This window comes from Canis aureus, chromosome 24 (genome assembly GCF_053574225.1).
Source record: "Canis aureus isolate CA01 chromosome 24, VMU_Caureus_v.1.0, whole genome shotgun sequence".
Taxonomy (NCBI): domain Eukaryota; kingdom Metazoa; phylum Chordata; class Mammalia; order Carnivora; family Canidae; genus Canis; species Canis aureus.
This window is the reverse complement of record NC_135634.1, coordinates 21,465,112-21,488,877: the sequence shown is the minus strand read 5'-3', so window position 1 is coordinate 21,488,877 and position 23,766 is coordinate 21,465,112. Positions and strand designations below refer to the sequence as shown.

The window sequence follows — 23,766 nt, the reverse complement described above, 5'->3', positions numbered from 1 at the left end:
AATAAGTTCTTTATAGATCTTGGAAACTAGCCCTTTATCTGATATGTCATTTGCAAATATCTTCTCCCATTCTGTAGGTTGTCTTTGAGTTTTGTTGACTGTATCCTTTGCTGTGCAAAAGCTTCTTATCTTGATGAAGTCCCAATAGTTCATTTTTGCTTTTGTTTCTTTTGCCTTCGTGGATGTATCTTGCAAGAAGTTACTGTGGCCGAGTTCAAAAAGGTTGTTGCCTGTATTCTCCTCTAGGATTTTGATGGAATCTTGTCTCACATTTAGATCTTTCATCCATTTTGAGTTTATCTTTGTGTATGGTGCAAGAGAGTGGTCTAGTTTCATTCTTCTGCATGTGGATGTCCAATTTTCCCAGCACCATTTATTGAAGAGACTGTCTTTCTTCCAATGGATAGTCTTTCCTCCTTTATCGAATATTAGTTGCCCATAAAGTTCAGGGTCCACTTCTGGGTTCTCTATTCTGTTCCATTGATCTATGTGTCTGTTTTTGTGCCAGTACCACATTGTCTTGACCACAGCTTTGTAGTACAACCTGAAATCTGGCATTGTGATGCCCCTGGCTCTGGTTTTCTTTTTTAAAATTCCCCTGGCTATTTGGGGTCTTTTCTGATTCCACACAAATCTTAAAATAATTTGTTCTAACTCTCTGAAGAAAGTCCATGGTATTTTGATAGGGATTGCATTAAACGTGTATATTGCCCTGGGTAACATTGACATTTTCACAATATTAATTCTGCCAATCCATGAGCATGGAATATTTTTCCATCTCTTTGTGTCTTCCTCAATTTCTTTCAGAAGTATTCTATAGTTTTTAGGGTATAGATCCTTTACATCTTTGGTTAAGTTTATTCCTAGGTATCTTATGCTTTTGGGTGCAATTGTAAATGGGATTGACTCCTTAATTTCTCTTTCTTCAGTCTCATTGTTAGTGTATAGAAATGCCACTGACTTCTGGGCATTGATTTTGTATCCTGCCACGCTACCAAATTGCTGTATGAGTTCTAGCAATCTTGGGGTGGAGACTTTTGGGTTTTCTATGTAGAGTATCATGTCATCAGCGAAGAGGGAGAGTTTGACTTCTTCTTTGCCAATTTGAATGCCTTTAATGTCTTTTTGTTGTCTGATTGTTGAGACTAGGACTTCCAGTACTATGTTGAATAGCAGTGGTGAGAGTGGACATCCCTGTCTTGTTCCTGATCTTAGGGGAAAGGCTCCCAGTGCTTCCCCATTGAGAATGATATTTGCTGTGGGCTTTTCATAGATGGCTTTTAAGATGTTGAGGAATGTTCCCTCTATCCCTACACTCTGAAGAGTTTTGATCAGAAATGGATGCTGTATTTTGTCAAATGCGTTCTCTGCATCTAATGAGAGGATCATATGGTTCTTGGTTTTTCTCTTGCTGATATGATTAATCACATTGATTGTTTTACCGGTGTTGAACCAGCCTTGTGTCCCAGGGATAAATCCTACTTGGTAATGGTGAATAATTTTCTTAATGTACTGTTGGATCCTATTGGCCAGTATCTTGTTGAGAATTTTTGCATCCATGTTCATCAGGGATATTGGTCTGTAATTCTCCTTTTTGGTTGGGTCTTTGTCTGGTTTTGGAATTAAGGTGATGCTGACCTCATAGAACGAATTTGGAAGTACTCCATCTCTTTCTATCTTTCCAAACAGCTTTAGGAGAATAGGTATGTTTTCTTCTTTTTTTTTTTTTTAATTTTAATTTTAATTTTAATTTTAATTTTATTTATTTATTTATTTACTTACTTATTTACTTATTTATTTATTTATTTATGATAGTCACAGAGAGAGAGAGAGAGAGAGAGGCAGAGACACAGGCAGAGGGAGAAGCAGGCTCCATGCACCGGGAGCCCGACGTGGGACTCGATCCAGGGTCTCCCGGATCACGCCCTGGGCCAAAGGCAGGCACCAAACCGCTGCGCCACCCAGGGATCCCTGGTTTCTTCTTTAAATGTTTGATAGAATTTCCCTGGGAAGCCATCTGGCCCTGGACTCTTGTGTCTTGGGAGGTTTTTGATGACTGCTTCAATTTCCTCCCGGGTTATTGGCCTGTTCAGGTTTTCTATTTCTTCCTGTTCCAGTTTTGGTAGTTTGTGGCTTTCCAGGAATATGTCCATTTCTTCTAGATTGCCTAATTTATTGGCGTATAGCTGTTCATAATATGTTTTTAAAATCATTTGTATTTCCTTGGTGTTGGTAGTGATCTCTCCTTTCTCATTCATGATTTTATTAATTTGAGTCTTCTGTCTCTTCTTTTTAGTAAGGCTGGCTAATGGTTTATCTATCTTATTAATTCTTTCAAAGAACCAACTCCTGGTTCTGTTGATCTGTTTCACAGTTTTTCTGGTCTCGATTTCGTTGAGTTCTGCTCGAATCTTTATTAACTCTCGTCTTCTCCGGGGTGTAGGATCTATCTGCTGTTTTTTCTCTAGCTCCTTTTTTTTTTTTTAAACTTTTTTTAAAAATTTTTATTTATTTATGATAGTCACACAGAGAGAGAGAGAGAGGCAGAGACATAGGCAGAGGTTGAAGCAGGCTCCATGCACCGGGAGCCCGACGTGGGATTCGATCTCGGGTCTCCAGGATCGTGCCCTGGGCCAAAGGCAGGCGCTAAACCGCTGCGCCACCCAGGGATCCCTCTCTAGCTCCTTTATGTGTAAGGTTAGCTTTTGTATTTGAGTTCTTTCCAGTTTTTGAATGGATGCTTGTTGCGATGTATTTCCCCCTTAGGACTGCTTTTGCTGTATCCCAAATATTTTGAACGGTTGTATCTTCATTCTCATTAGTTTCCATGAATCTTTTTAATTCTTCCTTAATTTCCTGGTTGACCCTTTCATCTTTTAGCAGGATGGTCCTTAACCTCCACGTGTTTGAGGTCCTTTCAAATTTCTTGTTGTGATTTAGTTCTAATTTCAAGGCATTATGGTCTGAGAATCTGCAGGGGACGATCCCAATCTTTTGGTATCGGTTCAGACCCAATTTGTGACCCAGTATGTGGTCTATTCTGGAGAAAGTTCCATGTGAACTTGAGAAGAATGTGAATTCAGTTGAAACTCAGTCCCCTTAACCAGTTACTGCCCATTCCTTCTGTCACAACTCCTGGCATTCACCTCTCTACTTTCTGTCTTGGGTTTCTAACTGTAAAATTATTATTTAAAATATAATTAAATTCAATATAGTTAACACACACAGGGTTATGTTAGTTTCATGTGTACAATATAGTGATTCAATGATTCTGTACAGTCGTGCTTATCAAGGTAAGTGTACTTTTAATTCCCTTTACCTATTCCACCCATCCCCCTATTCACCTCCCCTCTGGTAACCATCTCGAGTTGAAAAATTATTAAACATTTCTGTGCCTCACTGACAGGTAAACAATGGCATTATAAATATATCATCAGGTGATTATAAGAATTAAATAGAAAGTGATAATGTACATAAAGTGCTTAATGTCTAGCATGTAATGAGTGCTCAATATATTCAGTATATATTAGATATTATCAATGTGTCATTTTATTATACTAATATGTATATGTTAGTATCTTAAGGTATTATAATTATATTCTATTTGGCAATTATTGGAAGTTTTGTGGGCATTTATATGTATAACAGATTGTTGATTTAAAATTTTTCCTCTGGTACTCACATGTATAATAAGTATTTGTTGAGTTGAACTGAATTTTACTTTGACCAGATTTACTAAAAAATTATATCGAATCATTTCTACAAGTTTTTGATACAAGTATGCTCACTTGAAACTGGAATTATTTATTACATATTCTGTATGGCCTTTGTTAATTTAAATGATCACTGTTAAACTCCTCTGTAAATCATGCATCTAACAAAGTCATAGTTTTATTACTTTTATATGCTCATGGGCTAAGAGGGACATGTCATGTATTCTCTGACTTAATATCTGCAAACAATTTTCAGAAAACAGAGATGTGAATTTAACTGTTACTACCAGGAGAACACAAAATTAGTTCGCAAAAAGCCAAGTAAAATGTATAGATTGAAGGTTAATTATATAGGACATAGCAAGAATCTCTGAAACATAGGTGTCTTATAAGACTCCTTTGTTAGAAGTAACATTTTCAAGGACAGATTTATGATGCAATATACTATTGTTTTTTGGCAACCACTGGCGAAGAAAGAATAACTTCACTGAATCTTGCTGAGGCCCCCTCCCCCAAAAAACCGTAGTTAGGACATACAGTTTCAAGGTTGAAGCACTGAAATTCAGCTAGCCAGCAATGAAAGAAAATGTTCAAGCCTCATGTATCAAAATTTATTATATGCAAAGAAAAAAGGACAAATTATTAACAAGTGGAATATTTGATAGTATGTTTTAGTATATGAATAGCTCTTTGTTGCTATTTAGACATCACCTAGATTTCATTTTTTATGAAAATCTCTTCTTTGGTTCCTAAGTTTTATTTTCTGCTATATATCACTTATTCAGTATTCTAGTGAGAAAGTTTGTAATACATTTTTAAAGGCTTTAACTTTGAAACAATTTGTGAGCTTTACTGTATAACATATGAACTACTATAATGTTCTGTAGGTTTTTGAAAAATCTCTTCTTCCTAAATTCTGTCAGCCAGGGCTTAATAGAGCTTAATTTGCAATCTTACACACCTTGAAGGAAGCTTGACAAATCATGGATAAGCTCTGATTTCTTAGGAATATAGGTGCTGTCCAATAGTAGTGCTTTCTATGATGTGAAGTGTTTTATATCTGCATTGCCCAGCATTGTAGCCACTAGCCACTTGTGGTTATTGAATACTTAAAATGTGCCTAGTGTGACCAAAGGGCTGAATTCTAAGTTAAATTTACTTAAAATTTTCATCAAAATAACTACATATGGATGGCAACTATATTGGACAACACAGCATAGAGATTTCAGAATCTTTTTGGATTCTTTATGCCCCATCTCTTAGTTCATATTTGCATTCACACAAAAAAGAAAGACTCACATTCAAACAATGACAGAAACTATCCAGTTTGGGGCACGTTGGAGTTCATAAAGCACCCATTTTCTTCCATGCCAAAGAAAGGGGAAACATGCAAGTGTTTAGAAGAGAAAATATACTCTGCTCAGAATTGCCTGTGAACCACACCTTCACTTAATTTATTTTTTGGTGCAGTAGTTTTCAAGCTTTAGCATACATTAAAAAAAAAAAAATCACTTGGAAGGCATTGCTGGGTCCTATCACTACAATTTCTATTTTAGTGATTCTGAGGTGGGAGCCCGACAATTTCCACATTTAATATGTCCCTGGTGATGCTGATTCTGCCACTAGGAGACTTGAAAACTGCTTTTTGGGGGACCCTTAAAGGGACAGATGACCATCTCAGTCATGGTTTTTTGCCTGTTGGAGCTTCTGTTCCACTGCTACTGTGTGAATATTCTCTCCAGCAGGCCTCATTTCTCTTGAAAAAAGAAAAATTAATTTGCTTTCCTTTCCCCACCTCATAAGAAAAAGCAGGTTTAAACTGAGTTAAATCTTTGTTGGTGTCATAGTTTCGCACTTAAAAAGAAAAAAAAAACAGTAGGGAGGAAAAATGACTTGCGGGAAATACTAATGATTTTTGGTTCTCAAAGATGTTCATGAATGCTAGGGAATAGGACCTGGAGTATTTTAGTAATAGTAAAAAGATACTTGTTGAATTATGTAAGAATAATTGAATATTTTTCCATGAGTATCTTTACAATTACATATTAATAGGAGTGAAAACTCATTGGAGATACGGAGAAGATTCAGAGTAAAGTTGAAATAACTGATAGGTTAATCTGAGAAGGGGGTAATTAAGAGATTATTAGTTTTGAGGTAAACGAGGGATTTGGCTGTATATAGAACATAGAGGCTTTTCCAGATAAGACATAATTGTGTTAAATTGCTGAGTTCGTGTGGGCCTTTGTTGTTCATTAGGTTAATTTGAGAAGAGAACATGTCTGGAAAAGTAATAAAATTTATGAGTCGAAGGGAATTAGGATGAGAGGGCTTTGGTGAATGGATTACTAAGGTTGAATAAATACAGTTTATCTGATACCATATGTATGACTGAAAAGGGGGGAAAAATGTAATCTGATTAATGGGTAGGTTTTTTATTTTGGAAATTTAACATCTTTTCTAACTTTGTCCTCTTTCAATCTAAGCTTATTGCAGAAGAATTTTGTCTAAAAACATTTTCCAAGTGTGGAGCGCAGCCTATACCAGGTAAATGAAATTTAATATGAGTCCTTTAACCTGTATGCAATAAACAATATACTAATACTAATTAGTAATACTTTCTAATTATACTAGAGATATATGTAGATATAATAAGTTGGGGTTAATTGTAGATAAATTTAGCCCAGAGGGAAATGAATCTTTAAATTATTTTTGATATATGACAGTATACAACACTTTCTGATGAATTAATAATAAAATTTCCATTTCTTGTCTGCCTTATTTAAATGAAATCTATCTTGAAGTCTTTCGTCTTTATCAGTTGCTTAGCTGATATTCTGAGCAGATTTTCATAAAATGTCTTAGTCAAGTGTAAATCTTTATATATCTATCTTTGAAAAATACTTCATATTCTAAAATTTTTAAAAAGCGAATTATTATGAAGTCAGGTACCTTACCAAGGTTAATTTTCTTTTACTGTGGCCTGTAGCAGGAGACCATTTGTAGGATTGTCAGTATGGTTATATACTCTGTGTGTGTGTGTGTGTGTGTGTGTGAAGGAAATTATATTTTTTCTTCATAGGCTGATTTCACGATGGATTTTTAAAATCAGAAGTTATGTAAGATTTGAAGAGTATATTGTTTTTCAAACATAATGCTTTGCATATTCTCCATTTTGAGTTTGAGTAAATTAATAAAAATAAATACCATATTATGACAGTGAGTCCATGTAGCTGGAAGTGATATGGCAGTGGTAAGGCCAGCCATATTTAGCTCTTCCTAAAGACCCTTAGACCCATCCTCTCAGTGTGTGGAGATTGTCAGTCCCTGGGAAATCAATTTACTCTAAACAAAATTCACAAGAGAGACACACAGCAGAATCAGCAATGTCTCTCCTGGCAGCCAGCCCTCATGAGAAGTCAAATCTTAATCAAAGCCTCATTGTCAGAGAGACCAGAATTACTCCTTGTCAGCAGATTCTTTCCAGTTAGATAAGCCTACATAGGAATTAGAAAGTTATTTTATTGTAACAGGAGTTGGATGAATGAAATGTGGAATAGCATGAGGCTAAAATAGAAATTTTATTGCTGATGGGCTAATAGATACTTTATGGGCTCCATCTCCCCATATTAAGCTTTATCCTACTGGTAGCCTTTTCACTGAGAAATACCCCCAAATCAGATTCCCATCTTTTCTGGAAGTAATTGGGAGCTATTCAATATTTTTCTCTTGGGAATCATTTTTATACTTTTGTGACTTTAGTTCCTTCTTCAGTATGTGTACCAGTATATGTATTTCTTTGATTGTTTTAATACATTTAGCCAAGTTACAGTGTTATGATGTTGTATATATGTATTCTGATTTCATCTCACAGTTGAACTCTCAGAGGGAAATTTTTTTCTTCCACTTTTCCTAGTTCCTAGTTAATATCTTTGAGAGATATAAATAGTAGACTTTCCTTTAAATTTCTTCAGTTTAAGTGTTTTTCTTGAATTTATTATTGTTCTTGGACTGAACTTTATCTAGGCTTCATTAAGAATTGGATACATAAGGGGCACCTTGGTGGCTCAGTCAGTTGGGTGTCTGTCTTTGGCTCGGATTTTGATCCTGGAGTCCAAGGATCAAGCCCCATGTCAGGCTTCCTGCTTAGCAGGGAGTCTGCTTCTCCCACTCCCTCTGTCCCGCCCCCCCCCCCCACTCCGTACCCTTTTCCTGCTCACTCTCTCTCAAATAAATAAAATATATTTAAAAAAAGAATTGGATAAATAATTGCTCTAGGGCCTATCCTTGTATATAAATTTTTATGTATCTCTGATTATTTCTTTGAAAGCAATCCATAAACATTGTTCTGGATATAGATTGCTCTCTAGAAAGTTTGACCATTTTATATTCCCACTGATAGTGTATAAAGGTACCCATTTTAGGGGACCCTGTGCTATAATGATTGTTTTAAAGTGTTTGTTTTTCTGTAGGTCTGTAGGTATAGACATCATTCAGACTGTAGATGAAGAAAGTATTAAAGTTGTTCAGATTAATTGTATTAGTGTTTAACAGTTGCTCTTGAAATTTATGTGCTAGTTTTGAGAGTAATTTCTAAAACAGTAAATGTTTTTAAAAATATTTTTAACAGCTTTATTGAATTATAATTCTATACCATTCAGTTCACCCACTTAAAGTCTACAATTCATTGTTTTTTAGTATATTCACAGATACATACAGTCATCACCCATAGTCAGTTTTAGGGATGTGCTTTTTTTTAATACGAGAAATTTCAACATCTTAAAGATGCATGGCTTTTTGCTTTTTTAAAATCCAAAATGGCTTTAATATCAAATAGTTATAATGAAGGCATGTGTTAAGGAGTGAACAGGATTTTTAAAGTCTCAAATGCTGTCAATGATTATAAAAATGAAAAAGTTATCTTGAAGAATTTTGAAATTAAAGACTTAATATCAACAACTCTAGGAAAAACTCTGTATCTTTTCATGTAGCTAAAAGACCAGCTTCAGGACAAAGCTTGGCTTCTGTTGTGTCTGCTCAGAAAATTACAAAGCCTGCTGCTAAATATGGAGTACCTTTAACATATAAGAAATTTGGAGATAAAAAATTGCATGAAAAGAAACCACTTCAAAAACATAAACAGGTATGATCATATTACAAACTGTATATTAGTAACAAATTAACTTGATCTTTTTTTATTGCAGCTCATCAATTCAGTTATCTTGATACTCCTATAAGATTGTTTTTATTAAGTTACTAAAGAACATTGCTATTCTCTGCTTCACCAGTCTTCTAAAACTAAGAAGACTAACAGAAGTCACAAAGAATTATTAGTAGATATATTAAGTAGTTGGTGCAATAAAAAGAAAGTGACATCATCAGTGAAATCACTTTTGAACAACCTAAGCAGAGCCATTTATTTTTGTGCATAAATCAAGTAAATATAATATACTTTATAAAATGTGGGAAAATTTTGTATTTGAGAATTCACAACCAAATAAATCAGAATCATAGAGCTGGAAGGAATGTTATTATACAGTCTATAATATTTCAGATGAAAAAAGTAAGGCCTGTAGCATTTAGGTGAAATTCCCAAGAACACAGTTTGGTTGCAGGAATTTGACGTTTTTTTCATGTCAGTAGCTGCATACTTTGGCATATGAAACCTGTTTTGTTTTGGACTACATATGCATATGCATGTAGTCCATGCATGCATATGTACCAACACATGTGTTTAGATATATATGAATAGTGAACACTGCTGTAAGAGAAATCTGAATTAAAATCTATCATAAGGCAGTTCAAATGATTAGTGTAAATTAGTCTTCAAATAAGTTGTATAAGTCAGCATCCAGTCAGGAGAAAAAAAAACACATAATAATTTGAGGAGAGTTTAACATAAATAATTAGTAACTATGTTTAGAGAATTAACTTTAAGGGATAAAGAACTCTAGAGAATATAGGAACAGCAGATATGGGAAGCAGCCACTACTCCTAGCAGTGAGACACAATACCCAAAGAAGGAATAGATTTTGGAAGATCTCCCCAACCCCACCCTTAACGGCTGAGATTCAAACCTGATTGGGTATGGTATGGCTATAACCCACTGGATGGTGGCGTTCACTGAGGTGTCATAGGCTGAGGCTGGCATTCATAAAACTTTCCACTGTAGAGCTGCTGAAGCTCCTGGGAACCTGCCTAGAGTGCCAGTGAAATGTACTGGGAAGCTGCTTGGGAATCACTGAATCTACTAGGTAGGAAGCCTGCTGGAGTGCTGCAGGTGGAAGTTGCCAGTGTTGCTGAACTCTTTGGTAGTAGGCTGGGATGCCAGTTGGGTCACCAGCAGAATTTGGTGGTGGGAAGTTGGCTTTGAGGCTTGCTAAAAATCACAGGGAAGCTAGCAGGGCAGCAGCATAACTCTCCTGAAAGCTGCCCACACAGGGGTGAATGTCAGTGTGCCCCACATGCCACGGGAACAAGAAGAAAGAAAGCCTGCTAATCAGAAACAGAAGCCATGTCCTCTGCACCTCTCAAAATCAGCTGCTGACAAAGCTTAACATCATGTTAGCAAGCAAGGAAGTGTTTATATTATCTAGCTTCTCACAAGGAGGACTATGAAGGGTGAATTTGCATTTGAGAGGCAATATAACTGGCACACAAGTTTTCCCTCCCTCCCTCCTTTCCTTCCATCCTTCCATATAACACTTGTCTAGATGTAATAGACCAATTCCAGCATATGTTTTATCCCTCTTCTTTAATCACCAGAAGCCCTGGACCTCCTGACTTTTCCTTCATTAGCTGGTCCCTCCATATGGTTCTGGTTGTACCCTAATCTGACCCCCACCCTCTTGCATATCTCCCTGAACTCTTCCAGAAAGCCCTCTATAGCACATTACCAGCAAAATCCCCTGTATTCTAAACTTGTAGACATTTTCTTCATCTTTTTGCTCTAAAACCTTTCTTGTCCCTGAACATACTGTTGTACAGCTCTCTTACACGGTGACTGCTTTCTCTAATCCCTTAATACCACTGCGTCTAAAGTAGGATGAGGAAGGTGTTTTCCTTGCTTCTCATTGCAGCATTCTTCCCTGCACCCTAACCATCCCCTCCCCCAAACTTTTGAGGCTTTTGCTACCAGACTCTATCACCTGTTAACCCTCTGTGTTAGGGTCATCTACAGACTGTCATTTTTAGATTTTAACACTTGACTCCTGGTCACCCTTCCACACTTGGGATTCAGTATCTTGGTGAATTCAGTATCCAAAAAAAAAGATCCTTCCAATATTACACAGTCTTTTATTTTCTTGATTGTTCTCTTTCAATGATTTTGTCTACCACCCTCACCTGTAATCATACCATGACATTTATCGTTATCAGTTATAGCAACTCTTCCATAGTTTCAGTTATAAGCATCCTATGACTTACCACTACTTTCTGTGTTTCCAGGTTATTCCTGGAGGACTCTGCCTCCACAACATCTTTGTCCTATGTGGATCCCAAGATTTTTACTAGTTATTTTCAATGTCCCTCTCCTCTCTGTCTCTCTTTTTTTTTTTTTTTTCCTTTTTCCTTTTTAAAGATTGTATTTATTCATGAGAGACACAGAGAGAGGCAGTCACAGGCAGAGGGAGAAGCAGATTCCCTGCAGGGAGCCTGATGCGGGACTTGATCCCAGGAGCCCCAGGATCACGCCCTGAGCTAAAATTTTTGGTTGTTATTTATTCTTTTAAAGAACTATCCAGAAGACCCATTTTGTTACTGTGTTTAGCAAATTAATAAATATTAAAAAACCAAAAACTGCAGAGAAACAATAATGGTTAACTCTTGAGAACACTGGGATGGGGGTACCTGGGTAGCTCAGCAGTTGAGGACCTGCCTTCGACTTGGGGTGTGATCCCGGGGTTCTGGGATTGAGTCCCACATCGAGATCCCTGTGAGGAGCCTGCTTCTCCTCTACTTGTGTCTCTGCCTCTCTGTGTGACTCTCATGAATAAATAAATAAAATCTTAAAAAACAGACAAACCAAAAACCGCCACTGGGATGTGTCTTTATTCCATGAGGGTAAACAGTAGGAAAAAAAAGAGTTTTAATAACTATTTTCTTTAGAGAAGTAATCCGCTAAGATTATCAGTAGTAGCACTAAAGATATTACAAATTAATATAATTCCTTTACCTGTTGTTCCTAAGAATTCATATCTAACACCAGCTTATTGACATAAAAAAACATAAAATATGCTCATATAGAAAATATTCAGTGACAAAGGTAATACCCTACCAAATAAATACTGTATTTATGTTTGTATATTGAGCACTTTTTAGAACCTGCATCCACCAGTCTCTATAATGCTACAGAATTGTGAATCTGAACTAAACTGAACTTAGTAACTTAATAACTAGACCTTGTATGTACTTTTTTGTTCCTTTGTTCATTACATACCCCTTCCTCCTTTTTAAAATGTTCTTTTCTTTGACTCTTTCCTATGTAGGTGCTTGTGATATTGATACTGTATTTTGTGAGCCCTTAATACAAAGTAAAGACACTGTTTCTTCTGCCCTCAAGCATTACAGTTTAACTAAAGGGAGATAGGCTTGATAAAAAGCAAAAGGAGCAATTTGTGTGAGGACTGTTCATATTGTTAGCTTGTAGGGTAAAGAGTATAATATTGGCATTATGTCCAGGAGCGCTGCTGCATAGGTAGTGTGGTATTGATGTTTATAGTTCTCCACTGATCTAAGGGAGGTAGGAAACACTCAGATAAATTGTTTTCTGAAGACTTTTATAACTCCTTTAGCACCTCATATGTATCTTCTAATGCTGTTTTATTAGACTCTTCTCTGAAGTTAGGGACCACGTTTTGCACAAAGTGGGTGTTTAATAAGATTTTTTTTAAATTAGTGAATAAATGATTAAATTTCTGCTTAGACTGCATACTGCCATGGTCATCGTGTTCAGTGCTACTTTGTAGCAGCAGACAGTCTCTTGTGCCAGCCCTTGAGGCTTCTTGTACCCCACCCAGGCACCACTGTACTTCCACTACCCACTGTCTAGTCATTTTGTTGCTACTGAGGAGTTTGCTGTCCACTGGGTGACATATTTCAACAAGCCAGATATTGATGCCTACAAATTGAATAAAGGGATGAAGACGCTTGTTGGCTGTGATCTGGTTCTGGAACCCAATATCATGGATGCTACTTTGCAGGCATGTAGACACCTAATGATTTTGCTAATGTAGTTCACATTGTCAAGGTTGTTAAAGACAAAGTAAGACCTCATGAGGAGCTCTACCCCTGTGTCATCTAGGAACTTAGACTCATTTTAGCTGAACTGGAAATCTCCACTCCAGAGGAACTGGGCCTTGACAGAGTATAAACCCCACGGATGGGCTTCTCAAGGTTTATTCATAATGCTACTTTTTTTTTTTTAATTTTTATTTATTTATGATAGTCACACACACACACACACACACACAGAGGCAGAGACACAGGCAGAGGGAGAAGCAGGCTCCATGCACCGGGAGCGCGATGTGGGATTCAATCCCTCATAATGCTACTTAATTTTAGACAGTCACCTGGAAATGCTGATGATATCAAATTACCTTATTCAAACAAGTTTTCCGTTATCGAGTACCAAACCATATAATGGTAACTTGGACTTTACTAAAAGGGAAATGAGTTTGAACTGAAAAGGGGGAAAAATTTGAATCAGGAAAGCAATATTCTTTAATAGTTTAATAGTATTTAGTAGTGTTAAAGACAATGAACATAGGGGTATATACATCGTTTCAAACTAGCATTTTCTTCCCTTTGTATGGATACCTACTAGTAGAATTGCTGGATCCTTTGGTAGCTTTATTTGTAGTTTTTGAGGAACCTCCATAGTGTTTTCTGTAGTGGCTGCACAAATTTACATAACAACCAGTAGTGCTCTAAGGGTTGGTTCCCTTTTCTCTACATCCTTGTCAATGCTTGTTATTTCTTGGCTTGTTTGTTTGTTTGTTTGTTTTTCTTGGCTTTTTTGATACTGTCCATTCTGACTAGGCCTGTTATGCCATCTGTGTGTCTCTTTTGAAAAATGTCTATGCATTACGCTGCCTGTTTTTTAATCAGATTACTTCTTTGTTGTTATTGAGTTGTATGTACTCTTTATATATTTTGTATATTAACCTCTCATCAGATATATGATTTGCAAATATTTTTTGCAAATTTTTTTTTTTTTTTGATTTGCAAATATTTTTTCTCCCATTCATTAGGCTATTTTCCATTTTGGTGATGGCTCCTTCATTGTGCAGAAGCTTTTGTTTCTTTACCTCTGGAGTCAGTTCCAAAAAACATTGCTAAGACAGATGTCAAGGAACCTACTGCCTGCTTCTAGGAATTTTATAGTTTAAGGTTTTCATTCAAATCTTTAATCCATTTCGAGTTGATTTTTTAAATATGGTGTAAGGAAATTGTCCAGTTTTATTCTTTTGTGTTTAACTGTACAGTTTTCCCAACACCATTTTTTAGAGACTGTACTCTTTTAAAGAGTTGTATAGTTTTGCCTCCTTTGTTGTCAATTAATTGTCCATGTACATATATATGTGTGTGTGTGTGTATGTACATATGAGTTTATTCCTCGACCCTGTTCTGTTTATCTTTGTGTCTATTTTTATGCCAATACCATATGTTTTGATTATTGTAGCTTGGAGTATGTAGTTGATGTTTGAACAAGGCAGGGGTTTAAGGGCACGAATTTCCCATGCAGTGGAAAATATGTGTATAACTTTTACTTTCCCAAAACTTAACTAATAGCCTGTTGTTGACTGGAGGCCTTACTGATAACATAAACATTCAGTTAACATGTATTTTCTATGCTATAAGTACTATATATCATATTTTTACAATAAAGTAAGCTAGAGAAAAAATGTTTTAAAGAAAAACATTTTAAGAAACATACGTTTTCAGTACTGTAAAAAATCTATGTATAAGTGGATCCATGTGGTTTATATTCATGTTGTTCATAGGTCAAGTGTAGTTTGAAGTCAGGGAGTGTGATACCTCTAGTTTTGTTGGTTCTTCTTTCTCAAGATTGTTTTGACTATTGGGGTCTTTTGTGGTTCTACACAAAATTAGAATAGAATTATCCTAAAATTATTAGAATTATTTCTATTTCTGTGAAACATTTCATTGGAATTTTGATAGGGATAGCAATGGATCCGCGATTGCTTTGGGTATTATGGGCATTTTAATAATATTAATTGTTCCAACCCATGAGCATGGAATATTTTTCCATTTGTTTGTGTGGTCTTCAGTTTCTTTTATCTTTTATTCTATAGTTTTTATAGAGGTATAGTTTTTTATCTTATTGGTTAAATTTATTCCTGTGTGTTATATCATTTTGAACAAATTGAATAGATTTCTTAATTTCTTTTTCTGAGAATTTGTTATTAGTGTATAGAAACACAACAGATTTTTTTTTCACAACAGGTTTTTGTATATTAATTTTTTATCCTGCAACTTCACTAAATTCTTTTATTACTTATACTAGTTTTTTGGTGTAATCTTTAGGGTTTTTTTTATATATAGTATCGTGTCACCTGCAAATACTGACAGTTTTATTTTTCCTTTCCAATTTAGATACCTTTTATTTCTTTTACTTGCCTGGGACTTCCAGTACTATGTTGAATAAAAATAATGAGCGTCCTTGTTTGGTTTCTGATCATAGAGGAAAAACTTGTCTTTTTACCATTGAGTATAATGTGAGCTGTGGGTCCACCATAGATGGCTTTATTATGTTGAGGTAAATTCCATCTATATCTACTTTGTGAGAGTTTTTACTATAAATGATGTTAAATTTTGTCAAATTATTTTTTGGCATCTGTTGAGATGATCATATGTGGTTTTTATCATTTATTTTGTTAATGTGATTTATTATATTGATAGATTATGGATGTTGAACCATCTTTGCATCCCTGGAATAAATACTTCTTGATCATGGTGTATAGTCCTTTGTATGTATTGTTATTTTGGTTTGGTAATATTTTGTTGAGTATATTTACATCTGTGTTCTTCAGGGTTACTAGCTGTAATATATATATTTTTGGTAGTGTCCTTGTCTGGTTTTGATATCAGGGTAATGCTAGTCTGGTAAAATGTGTTTGGAGGTTCTCCTTGTTTAACTTTTTGTAAGAGTTTGAGGAAGATAGGTATGAAATCTTCTTTGGATGTTTAGTAGAATTCACCAGTGAAGTCATCTGGTCCTGGACTTTTTTTGTTGTTGGGAGATTTTTGAATATTGATTCAACCCCTCTACTAATAATTGTTCTTTTTCAGATTTCTGTTTCTTTATGATTCTGTCTTGGAAGATTATAAATTTAGGAATTTATCCACTTATATCTGGCATATGATTGTTTATAGTAGTCTCAGGATTCTTTGTATTTCTGTGGTATCAGTTGTAAGTTTTCCTCTTTTATTTCTGATCTGAGCTCTTTCTGTCTCCTTTTTTTCTTGGTGAGTCTACCTGAAGGTTTATTTCATTTATATTTCACTGATCTTTATTATTTTCTTCCTTCTAACCTTTGGGCTTCACTTACTCTTCTTTGTCTAGTTTCTTTAAATTGTTAAGTTTAAAAGTGAGAAACTATTGTTAAATTGTTGCTAGTTGTTTGATATTTTCTTATTTCTTGAAGTAGGCCTGTATTGCTATGAATTTTCCTCTTAGAACTGCTTTTGCTGCATCCCATAGATTTTGGTGTGCCATATTTCTGTTTTCATTTGTCTTTAAGTATTTTATGATTTCTCCTTTGATTTCTTCTGTGACTCAGTAGTGTTCAGAAATGTGTTGTTTAATCTTCACATATTTGTGTGTTTTTTCCAGTGTTCTTATAGCACTGATTTCTAGTTTTGTAACATTCTGGTCAGAAAAAATGCTCGATATGATTCCACTCTTCTTGAATTTTTGAGTCTTACTTTGTGGCCTAACACATTATGTGTCCTGGAGAATGTTCCATTTGCAGTTGACAGTGTGTATTTCACTGCTTTTGGATGAATGTCCTGTGTGTATCTATTAAGTCCATCTGGTCTAGTGTTTTAAGTCCAGTGTTTTCTTATTGATTTTCTATCTGTATGATCTATCCAGTGATGTAGTGAGGTGTTAACATCCCGTTATCATGTTGCTGTCAATCTTTCTCTTTATGTCTGTTAATACTTGCTTTATATATTTTGGTGCTTTATACTGGGTGCATATATTTTTTCTTTTTTAAAGATTTTTTTATCTATTATTCATGAGAGACACAAAAAGAGAGAGAGGCAGAGATATAGGCAGAGGGAGAAGCAGGCTCCATGTGGGAGCCCAACGTCAGACTTGATCCCGGGAATCCAGGACCATGCCCTGGGCTGAAGGCAGCACTAAACCTCTGAGCCACCTGGGCTGCCCTGCATATATATTTATAAATGTTATATCTTCATGGTGGACTAACTTATTATGTAGTGCCCCTCTTTGTCCTTCATTATAGTTTTTAAAAAAATTTTTTTGGCGGGGGTCTGTTTTGTCTGAGTATAGCTACACCAGCTTTCTTTTCTTTTGCATAGAGTATCTTTTTCATTCATTCACTTTCAGTCTGTGTGTGTCTTCTCTTCAGAAGTGAATCTCTTATAGGCAGTATGTAGGTGTGTCTTTCTAAAACATCCATTCAGCCACTCTGTGTCTTTTGACTGGAGAATGTAGTCTGTTTACACTTAATTATTGATACATATGTAGTTATTGCCATTTTGTTCATTGTTTTCTGGCTGGTTGTATAGTTCTTCTCTCTTCTTTCAACTTCTTTCTCTCTTCCTCTATGTTTTGATGACTTTCTTTAATGTCATCTTTAGATTTTTTTCTCATTTTATTTTTGCATTTACTGTAAGCTTTTGCATTGTGATATTGTGAGGTTCACATATACATCATCCTATGTGTATGAGAGCTTAAGTTGACAGCAACTTAAATTTGAACACATTCTAAAACTCTATGTTTTCCCCCTTCCACATGTTATATTTTTGATGTCACTGTATATATTGTTTTGCTTTATGTATCCCTTAACTAATTATTATGGTTTTAGTTAGTTTTACTACTTTTTTCTTTTTTTAAACTTGTTAGTATCTTTATAAGTGATTAATCTAATTTTTACCATTTCCAGTGAGACTTTTGTATGTTTTCTTGTTATTAATTATTGCTATTTCAAGTTAAAGAAGACCCTTTAATATTTTTTCTAAGGCTGATTTCATGGTGGTAAACTCCCTTATTTTGTTTGTCCAGAAAACTCTTTATCTTTCCTTCAAATCTGAGTGATAATCTTGCCAGGTAATCGTAGGTTGTAAGCTTTTTCCTTTTAGCACTTTGAATGTGTTGTGCCACTCCATTCTGGCTTGCAGACTTCCTACTGAAAAATTGAACGAAAGTCTTCTGGGGTGTCTCTTGTATGTAACAATTTGCTTTTCTCTTGCTGTTTTTAAGATTCTCTCTTTACTTTTGACATTTTAATTATAATGTGTGTTGGTGTGACTTTCTTTGGGTCCATTTTATTTGGAACTCTCTGGGCTCCCTGAACCCAGATGTTCACTTTCTTCCCTAGAATTGGGAAGTTTTCAGCCATTATTTCCTCAGTTAAGTTTTATGCCCCTTTCTCTTTCTTTTCCTTCTGGTACCCATATAATGCAAACATTATTCCACTTAATGTTGTTTCAGAGGTCCCTTAAGTTATTTTCATATTTTTAATTCTTTTTTCTTTTTTGATTCTCTGTCTGGGTAGGTTTCATGACTTTTTATCTTCCAACTCACTCATCTGTACTTGTACTTCAACTTGTCTGCTGTTGAACCTCTCTATTGTGTTTTTCAGTTCAGTTTTTGTATTCTTCAGCTCTGAGTTTTGTTTGGTACTTTCTTATGTTTTCTTTTCTTTTTTTTTTTTTTTTAAGATCTTATTTACTTATTCACGAGAGACACAGAGAGAGGCAGAGACATAGGCAGAGGGAAGAGAAGCAGGCTCCATGCAGGCAGCCCGATGCAGGACTTGATCCCTGAACCCCAGGATCATGTCCTGAGCCAAAGGCAGACGCTCAACCGCTGAGCCACCCAGGCGTCCCTTTCTTATGTTTTCTTTGTCAAGGTTCTCACTGTGTTCACCTATTCTTCTCCTGAGTTCAGTGGCATCTTTGAATTCTTTATTAGGTTGATTATTTATCTCCATATTATTTAGGTCTTTTTCTTTTCTTTTTTTAATTTTTTAACAGATTTTATTTATTTATTCATGAGAGACATAGAGAGAGGCAGAGACGCAGGCAGAGGGAGAAGTAGGCTCCCTGCATGGACTCGATCCCAGGTCTCCAGGATCAGGCCCTAGGCTGAAGGCGGCGCTAAACCACTGAGCCACCCGGGCTGCCCTATTTAGATTTTTTTTCTGAGATTTTTGTCTTGTGCTTTTCTTTCATATTTATTTCCTCATTTTGCTTTCTCTTTTTTGTTTCTATGTATTGAGTGAAAGAGTACCTCTCCCAGTCTTGAAGGAGTGGCCTTGTTTTGGAGTGTATTCTTCTGTCTCCCTATGTTGCTTACCTTTCTGTATTTGTGTCTGTGGAGTATATGGAGCAGCTAATTTTCCTAAACTTGAAAGAATGATCTTGTATATGATTGTCCCTGATATAGACTATGTGTGTTTGATTACTTGTGGTGACTGTCTGGAGCTCTGGCTGATGTGGCCTGAAGGTTAAAGGGCATTCTGTACTAGGGCTGCCTTGTTGGGATGGTGTGGGCAAGAGTGGACCTGTTGCTATGTGTGCAGAGGGTGCCCTGGCAGGACAGCTGAAGCTGAAACAGGTCCAAGCAAGGGATCCTGCAACTCTCAATGCAGTGAGAACCCTGGCAGGACAGGTAAAACTGAACTGGGTGTAGGCTTGGGAGGGAATTTCTGGGGACTCTAAATGCAGAGGATACTTTGTCAGGACGCTGAAGCAAACAGCACAGGGTGTAACTTGGGGGGGTCCCATGTTTCTACATGCAGAGAGTACCTTGAACTAGATATAGGTTGGGGTGTTCTAGTACTCTCTGCATAGAGGATGTCCAGACAAGGTGACTGAAACTGAGGGCAGTACAGGCAGGGTGTTTTGGGGCATTTTGTTCAGGGAGCACCCTGGTGTGGCAGCTGGAGCTGAAGCAGGCATCAGCTTGGAGGTCCTGTAGCACCGTGCAACACTGGTGCCTTAGTAAGTTATCTGAGCCCAAAGTGGTCTAGGCCTGTGTGTTCTGGGGTGCTTCGTACACCTGTGTCACTTTGGTGCAAAAGCTAGAGCTGTAGTGAGTGCTGACCACTAGTGTTGTGTGTACTGCCCTGTGGCTACCTTGATGTCTAGATATGGTGTCGGTTAGAGGCCCAGGGCCCACTGAAGGGAGGCCAGTTAGGGCACCAGTACCCTGCTCCTGCTGCTAAGGTGGAGGGGGACCGTAAACTGTGTTGGTCACTAGCCCCTCTGATTTGGCCCAGAAAGAGTATTAGCAGCTCTCCTTGCTGGCTTAGTAGGGTTTTAGGGCTGGCTCTTTTATATGCTGGTTGCTCTTTTAAAGCTCCAGAGCCTCTGGGGCTGCTGTGGGGTAGTGACGCAGGGCATAATGAGGTGGGTAGGCCATCTTTGGTGTCTATACCTTAATCTGGTCTGTGCTTTCATAGTGGAGGGGGAGTGTAAACCATGGCACTCCCCAGCCACTTGGACCTAGACAGATTTCTAGTTGCTCCTCTGCTGCCTGACAGAGTTATAGAGCTTATCTTTTTTTTTTTTCTGTGCCTGGGGCAGACAAGTTTGCTCCCAATCCCTCAGTACTATCCCTCCCCACTACAGTTCTCAGCATTGGGGCTGAAGGTTCCCTTTTTCTACCATTCTTTGTCTCTCTCACTGTTCTTTCTATCTTTTGTTGTGTAGAAGCTGTCCAGTCAGCCCTTAGTTCTTCAGGAGAAATTGCTCCCATAAATAGGTGTAAATTTGGTGTGTTCATTGAGGAGGTAAAAGCTTGAAAATGCGAAGTTTATAAAACAGAGCATAACCACTTAATGCTATTATCTTGGCACTGTTTAATTGCAAAAATTTAACCTAATATTATTACTGCTTGGCATATCATAAAAATATTTGCATGTCATAGAAACTGTTCGGGTTCCTGTAATGTTATTTTTTTAAAGGATTCTGTTCTTACGCCACCAGAGGGAGCTCTATGAATATGTTTTAGTATTTTGGTTCTGATTTTTTTTTTCCTTTGCTTCTGATTTTTAAAAAGAAATGCAAACAAAACATTTTTCTTAATACAGATGTTTTGTGTTACTGTTTTTTCTCTTCTGTGTAAATATGAAAATACCTGTGTGATTTCAAAGAAACAACTTGATATTTTTATTTCACAAACATTTGAGTATCTTTTTTATATGGCAGTGGAGATGAATATAATTGATGTCTTCATTTGTTTTTCTTTTTAAAGATTTTATTTATTCATGAGAGACACAGAGAGGGAGAAAGGCAGAGACACAGGCAGAGGGAGAAGCAGGCTCCATTCCATGCAGGGAGCCTGATATGGGACTCGACCCCGGGTCTCCAGGACCATACCCTGGGCTAAAGGCGGCACTAAACCGCTGAGCTACCTGGACTGCCCTGATGTCTTCATTTAACTTAGAGTATGTAGGTGCCTTAGTTAAACATACTCTTCTTACTGCTCACTATAGGATAATCTGTTTTTGTTTTTTTTTTTAAGATTCATTCATTCATTCATTCATTCATTCATTCATGAGAGACACAGAGAGAGGACAGAGACCTAGGCAGAGGGAGAAGGCTCTTTGCTGAGCAGAGAGCCCGATGTGGGACAGGATCCCAGAACTCCTGGATCACGACCTGAGCTGAAGGCAGATGCTCAGCTACTGAGCCACCCAGGTGCTCCTGTGTAATCTGTTTTTTTTTTTTTTTTAATTTTTATTTATTTATGATAGTTACAGAGAGAGAGAGAGAGGCAGAGACACAGGCAGAGGGAGAAGCAGGCTCCATGCACCGGGAGCCCGACGTGGGATTCGATCCCGGGTCTCCAGGATCACGCCCTGGGCCAAAGGCAAGCGCCAAACCGCTGCGCCACCCAGGGATCCCCTGTTTAAAAGCTGTTTGTTTATAGTGAGATCTGTGTCACTTGTGTTAATATTTTTAAATTGTTTGATGTTGCAGTTCACAGATATTGAGACCAATGCTAGACTTGATAAGAGTTAAGCTATGGAACCTTTCAAAATATAGAATGAAGGGCTCTATGTCCAGAAATTATGATTCTGCAACTCTTGGGGATATGTATATTTTAAAAATAGCTTTCCTGAGATTTATTTCATATACTATATCATGCATCCATTTAAATTTTGGAATTAAATGGCTTTTAGTGAGTTCACAGAGTTGTGTAGCTATCACCACAATTATTTTAAGAATATTTTCATCCCCTCCAAAAAAATTCTTTGCCCATTAGCTTTCACTCCCCATCTTTCCCCTGCCCCTACTGCCCTAGGCAACAACTAATCTACTTGTCTCCATGTAGATTTGCTTATTCTGGACATTTCATGTAAATAGAATCATATAACATATGGTCTTTTGTGACTGGCTTTTTTTACTTAGCACAGTGTTTTCAAGGTTATAACATGTACCATGTTGTAGAATGTATCAATACTTAATTCCTCCTTATTGCCAAATAATACTCCTTTTTATAGAAGGAATGTGTATTTTTACAAAGCTTCTGTGTAACACTACCCACTGATTTAAATTATTTTTTAAAAAGATTTTATTTATTTATTCATGAGAGACAGAGAGGCAGAGACACAGGCAGAGGGAGAAGCAGGCTCCCTGTGGGGAGCCTGATGCGGGACTCGATCCCAGGACCCCAGGATCATGACCTGAGCTGAAGGCAGACACTCAGCCACTGAGCTACCCAGGCATTTGAATTTTATGTATATAACATATTTTGAAATATTAACTTTGCGTTTGTAATACTGTGAGGAGCATAATGTCTAATTGTATTTTTTTTTCTTACATGTCAGTAACAGTGACCCCAGTGCTCTCCCTTGACTATTTTAAAAATTGGAATCACTGTCTATTAGTGATGGAAAATCTTTTTAGTCGGTCAAGAACAGAGATTTTATTTTAGAGATTAGGAGTTAGGAACTAATAATGTAGTGAAGGGGTGGGATGGTTCTGGGAACCTATTACTTGGATCTTCTTGGGTAGTAAACTCACTAGTTATTATGGTGTGAGATTTAGTACCATTTACCACATTGGTTATGCAGCTTTAGGCTAACTTTTACTGTATAAATAAAATGAATTTGGTTTAGGGACACCTGACTGGCTCGGTTGGTATGCGAACATGTGACTCTTGATCTCAGGGTTGTAAGTTCACATCCCACATTGTGCATAGAGCTTACTTAAAAAAAAATTAAAATGGATTTAGTTTATGAAAGTCATGAATTAAATTGGCAAAGTACATTATAAAAAGAATCATTTTCATTTTATCAGTTTATCAACACACTGGATAGTGTTACATAATCTAGGCATTATTTTATTGTGTTCATATTAAGTAATGTATTCATTGAAATAAGTTGCATTTCACAAGGAGGAAGTTATATTTAAATTATATATCATGTTGCTTTCTGAAAAAGAAACTTCAAATATCTTTGGAATTCTTTTAGTATAAATAAACTTGTATGTGTCTTTCTAATTCTTTTTTATTTTAGTAACTTCATACTATTTGAGGGTCATTTTATTTATTCTGATTTGCCATTTAGAATTTTAGCAAATATTTCTTCGTATCATTTTATAAAATTTAGAAAACTGAAGCATTGGCTTTTGCTAAAAAAAATAGCTGCTGTTGAAATGGAATTGTTGCCAAAGACCTTTTTAAAATGCTGAATTACTTTGATAATTGTAAACAATCACTGAAGTAATTTTTTAAAGTAACATCTGTTTTCCTTTGTATTGAAATTCAACAAAGGTAAATAATTTTGTACAGTGTCATATTCTTTATATTCATTTTTTCCTACAGTAGTTG

The 23,766-nt window shown here is 36.4% G+C and overlaps 1 protein-coding gene across 17 annotated transcripts in view; it reads left to right on the top strand.

Moving 5' to 3' along the window:
• Positions 1–23,766, top strand: part of NEK1 (NIMA related kinase 1) — a 230,825-nt gene that overhangs the window by 55,509 nt on the left and 151,550 nt on the right. For all 17 annotated transcript variants that reach the window (XR_013363014.1, XM_077868525.1, XM_077868526.1 and 14 more), the window contains exons 11-12: positions 6,197–6,257; positions 8,702–8,853. Coding sequence is in view for 16 of the 17 variants with exons in the window: in XM_077868525.1 (XP_077724651.1) it covers positions 6,197–6,257; positions 8,702–8,853 (213 nt within the window). In the remaining variant the exon portion in view is untranslated. The remainder of the gene's footprint in view (positions 1–6,196; positions 6,258–8,701; positions 8,854–23,766) is intronic.